General features: G+C 40.6%; 1 protein-coding gene across 6 annotated transcripts in view; it reads left to right on the forward strand.

Annotated features, from left to right (window-relative positions):
- Nucleotides 1–8,793, forward strand: part of adgrl1a (adhesion G protein-coupled receptor L1a) — a 381,665-nt gene extending 372,872 nt beyond the window's left edge. For 3 of the 6 annotated variants that reach the window (XM_034190600.1, XM_034190604.1, XM_034190602.1), the window contains 2 exons: nucleotides 7,455–7,472; nucleotides 7,630–8,793. In XM_034190600.1, coding sequence (XP_034046491.1) covers nucleotides 7,455–7,472; nucleotides 7,630–8,582 — 971 coding nt within the window. In that variant the 3' untranslated portion in view covers nucleotides 8,583–8,793. The remainder of the gene's footprint in view (nucleotides 1–7,454; nucleotides 7,473–7,629) is intronic. The other 3 variants (XM_034190603.1, XM_034190605.1, XM_034190606.1) reach the window with 1 other exon arrangement.
- Nucleotides 8,794–8,799: the final 6 nt, after the last annotated feature.

Genomic DNA, 8,799 nt, shown 5'->3' on the forward strand with positions numbered 1-8,799 from the left:
CCACACATAAATGCCACAGGTGGGTATCAATCCCATGACCTTCTTGTTGTGAAGCAACAGTGGTAACCACTAATCCTCTGGGGCACTGTGATATCAAATGAAATCAATATTCCATTCACAAGGACCGTTGTGCACATTTTTTTTAACAGCAATTGTTTATCCCAGCAATTGTCCATCTGATCGGACACAAATGCAAATTTGGATAATTTGGTTAAACCTACAGACAGAACCTCATGAGACTCATAATCACGTTTGCATTTTTGACATGAGGAGCTGTTCCTTCATGAAGTCCAAGTGTTTATCAAAGAAAATGCTAATCAATTTTGCCAAATTTTATATTTCCTGAAATAGTTGTTTGGCAAATATTTGTATTGTGCTAACATACCAAAGCAAGTCATGAAACTAACGAACAAAACCTATTGCATTATGGGGGTAGCATGAACCAGCTCCATTGAACCTGGTGAAGTCCAAAAAAGAGAAAAAAGTCTATCCTGTCAGTCATTATTAAGAAATAGAAACAGAAGTGCACCATCTCTCAAGGAGACTAGTGAAGGAAGCCACCAAGATGGCAACACTGAAGATTTACATACATCTGTGGAATTGACTGGAAAAACTGTGAGCACAGCTTCATTGGTGAGGAGACCAAAGAAGGGCTTTCTTTAAAAGACCTTAGCTGTACTTTCCCAAAAAGCACTTGGAAGACTCAAGGCCACATTTGTAACATAATGTAGTATTCTCATGTCTTTATATGCTATCGCCCAAAAGTGCAATATTTTGTGCATATTCTGACAAATTTCTGTGCACATCCACCACATGCACCCTTCACATGTGTGTTAACATTTTGGTAAGGTTAGGGTTAGGATTGGGATTAGAATTACAATAATAATATAGGATAAGAAATAAATTTACACCCTTTTTTTAATGGATGTAAATTCCACCACCTTGTTATCGGTCACACTGTCACCCCCTGCTGGCTGACAAACGTGGGGTATGTACATATTTTTATGCATTACATTTCGCAGGCTGTGCTATGAATTTGTTCATGAGGAGAACGTGAAGCTGTTTGCATGCATGAGATATGATTGGCTGTTTACAAGGGGCGGAGCACACTGACCAAACTTGCATATTTGTGCTGAGCTTTTCCTGATGGCATCATTTAAAGGTTTTCAGTGGAAAAACCTCCTATTGAAACAGTTTTCTTATTAATACTGATCACAGACACTATATTTAATATTTTTTTTGTCTGGGTCTGATTATATATTTGTATATTTATATTTCAGTACATTCAGTGAATGTAAAAAAAAATGTTAAAAACATGATTTTGAGTGAGAAATGTCACATTTCTATTTAGTTATGGTGGAGTTGCTGACATTTTTCTGGGGTGGGTCGGGGGGGTACAGCCTCATCAACCCCCTCTGTAGAGCCACCTGTGGTTGTGCACAACTCTGCATTTAGTCTGCTGTCTTTCTGTCAGTAGTTTCACACATTGTCTACTGTGTATCTGAGCATGTGTGTGTTGATTTTTTTTTTTGTCTTCTTTTTTCTTTTTTTAGACTATGAGCTGTCAGATTCACTAGACTAAACAGAACAGTGCCAAAAAGTGCCTACAGCCTAACTAGCCATCTGGTCAGATCTTGAATTTTTATGAGAACAGCCGTAAATTGATTAGAAGTTTAGCTACATCTGTGACTGCCAGAAATCATGAGGACAGTAGTCTCATTCCCAAGCAGAAAACATTGTCTTCTTAAACCAAGACAGCATTGAGAAACGGAATCAGACAGTTCAGCGTCCAGGGCGGGGCAGTCCATCTGGCTGCAGGTCGGTCAGGTGCGAGCGCTCACTGTGCATGACTGTATGTGTGTACCACGTCTCTTTGAATGCGCTGATGGGTATTTTTGCACGCTGTTGCACGCCCGCTCTGCTCTTTAGATGCCTATATGTACTAAATAAGACATCTTGTGGTAACCATGCTACTCCAGCAACCGTAAAGGAGAACTATGAGAGCGCGCCTGCAGAGCATAAGGCCTTTGTGTCTGACGGGTGAAATTTAAGTCGGCGTTTCTGTTAAATATTTTAAATCCTCCCCGCACAATACGTCAAGCCTGATGGCCACGGGCCTGGCAGCTGAGACATTTTTAGAAGAGGGAGTGGGCGAAGGAAGTAAGAGAGAGCACTTCATTACAATGTCTAATTATCCACACCACCACTGAAGAAGAGCGTTGATTAAAGTCATACAACACATTAAATTTTAAAAATGGCCACTTTTTTTTTTTACTTTTTTTGGAAGGATGTGGCATTTGCTTTGTTGTGTGATGATAATATGCAGCGGCGACATATCTTTCGGTGTGTTGAAGGTGAGCCATTAAATAAACATGGCCACAACGCTACTGGACTTATATGATTTACTGTCTGTGTATCCAGGAGTCCTTTACAGTAGTAAATATTTTTGCTGGTGGGAAAATATAGTGTCAAATGCAAGGTTGAAAAAAAGTACTCCGACATTAGGAAGGCTTCAGCCGGATTTATGGTTCTGCAAAAAAAAAAAAAAAAAAAAAAAAATCCAACATTATTCTGAAATACGTTGTTCATCAGGAGACCCGCGAGGGTGGCCGAGGTGGCAGCAGTCTTGGAATTTGACAGATGATGAAATTGAAGATGCAATTTTTTACTTGCACTGACTGGGAGTGCTCAATTTATTGTAAATCACTTGTGAACTTGGTTACTGTCTGTTGTGAACTATGAGCTGCACTGTGTAGTTGCATATAGTTACAGGGTTTTTTTTAATGCATCTTCCATCTTAGTTTTTCTGTGTTTTTCTGTTTGTTTTATTTGTTTTTTTTATTTGAGGGTCACAATGGAAATAGGTCTCGGACATTTGTGTTAACCTCTGAATTTTACATTTACTGTTAAATGTATTTTAGCCTCACGGGTATTCAAAGAACACAGGTATTAGTATCGGCACTTACAGTATATTTGCAGCCTATGCCGATTTTCCGCAAAGTGTTTGATTCAGTTGATTGGACCGCTCTCAGGGACATCCTGAGAATTTGTGGGATCCCCAATAAGCTACTGGATATCATAGCCAACCAATACAATACTGTGAGTGGAGGCAGAGACTCTGAGTTTTCAAACAGAAAACAGGCGTTCATCAGGGGTCTGTTCTGGCTTCGACATTGTTCAGCGCTTGCATGGACTGTGTGTTGTGTATGTTTGTGGAAACCGGTGAATTAGGTGCTTTGTAAAGGAAAGGCTTTGTAAACGATGCTGTGATCTTTGCAGACTCAGCATATTCTCTGATTGCAGCACTTGAGAAGATGAGTGAGGAATCTGTCTGAGCTTGACATTGTCCTGGATCTAATCTAATCTAGTGATCTAAGGTGACAACTGGATGTATTTGGTACTGGGTAAAAACCTAACTTTGTAAAAACCTAAATGAATTAAGTTGTTTGAACTTAAGTTTGAAAGTTAAATCAACTCTAACTTACAAACTTGCATTCAAACAACTTAATTCATTCAGGTTTTTACAAATTGAAACACTTTATTAAGTTGGTTCAAACATTCTCTTTTTTCAGTGTAATATTTCAGGTCAGTGCACCCGTAGGTGTTACGTTGTCATGAGTAATTTGATCTCAGTTGATTTCCAGTCTATTTTATAAGTCATATAGCATATAGTCATATAGGATATGGCATATTCTGTATACCACCACGGTGGTGTTGAAATGAAACAGTCAAGATTCAGTGGACGTTACATCTCATGGAATTGCACTCCTTCAGAGTTGTCATGGTGGCTTCCCTCACTAGTGTCCATCTTGCAGAGTCAATCATGTTTTTGTGAACTGCTGATTCCAGACAGATTTACCATACTGTTTGTATATCTTAATGGTTAATGTAATAGAAGTGCAACAATACTGAATGACTTGGAAAAAGTTTATATTTACATCCTCTGACTTATGTTGTCTTATGTTCAGAAAACTGGCTGTAAAAGTGATGATTTCTATAAATTGATTTCTAGTACTTGTCTTTGGTTTATCTAATTACTTATGGAAATGGATGGATTGCGTATAAAAATGGATGTTATTCCAAAATGGTCAATGCATTTAAACCTCTTCAATTAAACACACACACACACACACACACACACACACACACACACACACACACACACACACACACACACACACACACACACACACACACACACACACACATATATATATATATAAACTGAAAGTGAAAGTGCAGTGTTGAATTTTTGTAGGTCAGTTACAGCCCAAGTCCAGTATAAACTTAATGTCACTGAAAAAACACAGTCTTATTTTATTTTTTTAAGCTTTTTTTTATGCTGCAATTTGCAATTCATGTGTCAACCCTGAGGGCCACTGTCACTGTGGAGGCGGACTGAGCAAGTTGCAAAGAACAAAAAAGCTGAGCTGAAACAGCAACAAAATAATAATAATAAAAACTTCATTAAAGGTTTTGTGAAATTATGCAGTGTTTCCAGAAAGTGGCTCCTTCTTGAAATATGAGTGGAGCTGCAGTGAGTTCGCCAACAACCCCTGAAGATCTCATATCAACAAACTAATACACAGCAGCTTTCTGGTGGACACAGTAAACTTTTGAATCCATCAGCTTCACAGTTGACACAATGATAAATATGTGAAGGAGAACATACATATATTATAGATTAAATAAAATATATGTTAGCCCAAATTCATAAAGACAGATTATTTGCTGCACATAATTTTTCCTCTGTCTTCTAATTTGTTGTTGTAAAATTAACCCTTTAAATACCAAGTTACATCCAATCATGCAATGTTAAAATGCTTTTTAAAAGTTGGTTTCTATTCCAGGCCACTTTCAATCCATTTCACCAAGTTATTTGTGTAGAACCGGTAAAGAGTTTTTCAGTAAACCTGCTAACAGTGGTGGGCACAGTTCAGCTAATCTGATAACAGATAATTATCAAAGATAATGTTTTTGCTAATGGATTAGCTTTTCAGATAAGTTTTAAAACCATCATTGGACCAATTATCTTCCAATAAATTTAGTTCTGATAACTTTCAGTCTGATAACTTTTTTTTTTTTTGCTGGTAAAGCGAGCAAAGTTTCACAGTCAAAAACGTTTATAAACCCTGAAATCAAACATTTTAGTCCATCTGTTGTGTGTTTGTAGCAGACCGGCTGCCTGTCGCTTGCTGATGATGTCATCATTAAGCACAAAAAGTGATTGGCCTGTCGACACAGGGAGCATTGTGGGTAGTGTAGTTCAGGTTAACTTTGGACGTTACAGTGACTTGTCCGCTCAACACAAAAACAAAACGGATTAATTTTAACATTATTTTATTTTATTTCTTTGTGGCTGTAATTTGATCGCAAAGACTTGGTGGGGGAGAGGAGCTCTCATGGCGCAGTTGTGTGTACAGAAGGACTTTTCTTCATGTTCAGACACTGGATTTTTTTTTAAAAGAACGCTTTATGTGGATTATTTATTTAGATGAATCCCACTGAAACTAACAGATAAGAATTTATATTTACTACGTGTTATTTTACTCTGCCAATCAATACATTAATGGATGTATTTCGTTTGTTTAAACCTCAGGGTTTAAAGCTTTTTAGTTCGTAAATGATGGTATATAATACCGAGATAAACTGTGACTTCTCATACTGTGTTTTACTGCTTTTGAAAGATGATGACAGTGTTTGGGGTTTTATTGTTTATTCATTCATTTTTCATGCATTTTTATGTGTTTGTGATCTTTGAATTTACCCAGCAGCGAAAAGTGAAAGTGAAACTGGTTTATCAGAAGTCAACAGTGAAATCTAATGTGGTCGTGTCCAAATCAATACTAAATGTTATTGGTTATCTGTAATAAAGATACATTTTTTAGCAGTTTATCGGTTTAGCGTCATAAAAGATAACTTTTCAGTTATCGGATTAATGGTTATCGAAGCTAACTTTTTGTTTAGCTGTGCCCACCACTGCCTGCTTATAAACAAAACTAAAAATCAGTGAAATCACATTTGCATCATGAAGATATTGGGTCCAAGCTTGCACTCAGTGAAAAGCCATTGCCATTGCTAGTTTCCATTCAACAGTTGTTATTTTTACACTCTGTGTCTGCATCTTCCAAATTACGATACCACTTGCACTCATGTGGGGGTGTTGATCTAAAAAGAGGTGTTACCGGGTGCACAGGTGGTGCATTGATATTGTACTCCACCATAAATCATTTGCACCGTAGGAAACATAAACCACATCAAAATATCAGTGCTGTGCAATGGGTGCAACACTCAGATGTGCCTTACATAAGCAGGTTCCCAAACCCTGACAGTCTGCTAACCTGCAAATATTATCATCACCCACCTGCAACAGTATCAGTTCAATATGGCAGCATATTATAGCTACTGCAGCAAAATGTTAATTTAAAAAACATCAATAATTTTAGAAAAACAGCTGGAGGAGAGAGAAAAAGAACTCAGAGACAATAGACTATTTGTACAAAATACACAATGAAAACAACCATTAAACAATAAAAGTACACACTTAATGAAAAACACAAAACCTTACCCTTCTTCCTCACTGCTTCACCTCAGGGAGCTTTGGTGTCTGCTGTATCCTGTGCACTCTGACAGGTTGGCGTTAATCAATTAGCACATCAGAAATCCTATCATTTATGCCTTTTTCCTCAATACTACAACCCTGTGCGCGTGGAGCTGTCCACTTTCAAGTGAGGTGCTGTTATCCACTGGAAATGCTAAATGCAGCAATTAAAGACATCAGCGATAAATAATGTAACACTACAATCACAGCTCTTCTGTGATTCCGTGGGGTTAAAATGGGAACGTCTTGCTGAAGTGCTGAAGCATAAGTACCACCATAGCTTCCGATAGCATTTGATGTAGAAGCATGAAGGCGGCATGGTGGATTAGTGGTTAGCACTGATGCCTCACAGCAAGAAGGTCGTGGGATCGTTTCCCAGTCTTTCTGTGTGGAGTTTGCATGTTGTCCCTGTCTGTGTGGGTTTCCCCCTGGCACTCCAGTTTCCTCCCACAATCAAAAACATGCTTATTTAGAGTCTGCCCCTGACCACGGCAGCGTCTCCACATCTGGAGTTGGTCCTCAGGTGCCGGACTGTGGCAGCCCACTGCTCCTAGTGGTTGGATTGTGTCTAACTGTAATTAGGATGGGTTAAATACAGAGGACAAATTTTGTATGTATTTATAATTATAATGAAGGCTCTATCATTATTATTATGATTATAGTGGGTTTTCATCATGATACTGGACCTTGTGTTTTTGTGGAGATATAGGTGGATGAATGAATGAAGAGGATGAAACACAATGAAGAGGGAAAAAATTGAATGGTTCCTATTAATGTCTTAAATGTATCACTAAGCAATGCTAACAGATGCACATCTTTCCATTTGTTCCATGACTTTCTCTTGGATGTACAGGAACCTTCCGTGACCCAAGTAAGCAGTTTGCCTTGGTTCACTGCAGTGTTCATCTTTTATTTATGTTGTGATATATATTTTATTTCTCATTTTGACATTTAAGAATGAGTATAATGGTGTAACACCAATGTGCTTCTGTCTTCTTCTGTGCCCTGTCTGTCTTTTGTGTGTGCAGAGAGCACATTATCCAAGGCACGGGATCCCTGCGGGATGGAAACTTTGCCATTGAATGGTAACTTCAACAACAGCTACTCCCTACGCAGCGGCCCAGGGGGCGGAGGCAGCTGCGACTTCCTAGGCAGTGGGGGCGGAGACACTTCCCCACCTCTACTTAATCCCCGTAGCTCGGACACTGTGGGAGGTGGAGGTATCCGGCGAAACCTCTCCGACGCAGCAGCCTTTGAGAAGATGATCATCTCTGAGCTTGTGCACAACAACCTGAGAGGTGGTGTGGGAGGAGGAAGTGGGGCAGGTGGAAGTGAGGTAGGAGACAGGGTGTGTGGCAGCCTGGCCAAGGGACGTCCTCATGGTGGTGTTGGGCGAGGCGCAGCGGGGGTTCCAACTGAACCATCAATAAGCATAGATGAAGAAGAGGACTTTCTGCGGGAGGGACACCAGCGCACGCCACAGGATGTAGAGCTGCTTTATAAGGCTCTAGAGGAGCCCCTGCTCCTGCAGCGTGCCCAGTCAGTCCTCTACCAGAGTGACCCTGAGGAGTCGGAGAGCTACACAGCCGATCTCACTGAGAGCCTGGGACACAGCGGCCACAGTGGCCAGAATGCTGGCGGACAGGGAGGCAGCAGAGCACCGGACTCCCCTGCCCGTGACTCCCTGTACACCAGCATCACCAACCTTCGAGACTCACCTTACCCCGACAGCAGTCCTGAACCTCTTGAGGTGGTGCCCCGCTCCGCCCAGCCCCCTGAAGAGTTGTATTACAGCTCTGGGAAGCCAGCCCTGGGTTCTCGTGGGGCCCCCATGCAGACCTTCTACCAGGCAGCTCCCAGAAGACCGAGTGGGGAAGGACACCAGGCTCAGGAACCAGCCATAGTGAAGGAGATGGACAGATGCAGCTGGTCACCAGCCTGTGACTGGAGCTTGAAGGATGGGGTTTTGGGACTGATGTAAGGACCAGAACCACTCCTAGCCTGCCTTGTACTTGCGTCTCTTCACTTTCTGCTCGTTTGGTTGCCTTTCTTCCTCTTGACTTTTATTTAACTAACAAATTAGTGACCTGCAGTGAGGGTCATGGCTGACCGTGCAGAAGCAGCCTTTATCCTGAACTTTCCTACTTTTTCTGGAGATGAGTGATGCATGATTTTTTTTTTCCTCCCCCCCCCCCCCA

Source organism: Thalassophryne amazonica, chromosome 16 (genome assembly GCF_902500255.1).
Source record: "Thalassophryne amazonica chromosome 16, fThaAma1.1, whole genome shotgun sequence".
NCBI classification, from domain to species: Eukaryota; Metazoa; Chordata; class Actinopteri; order Batrachoidiformes; family Batrachoididae; genus Thalassophryne; species Thalassophryne amazonica.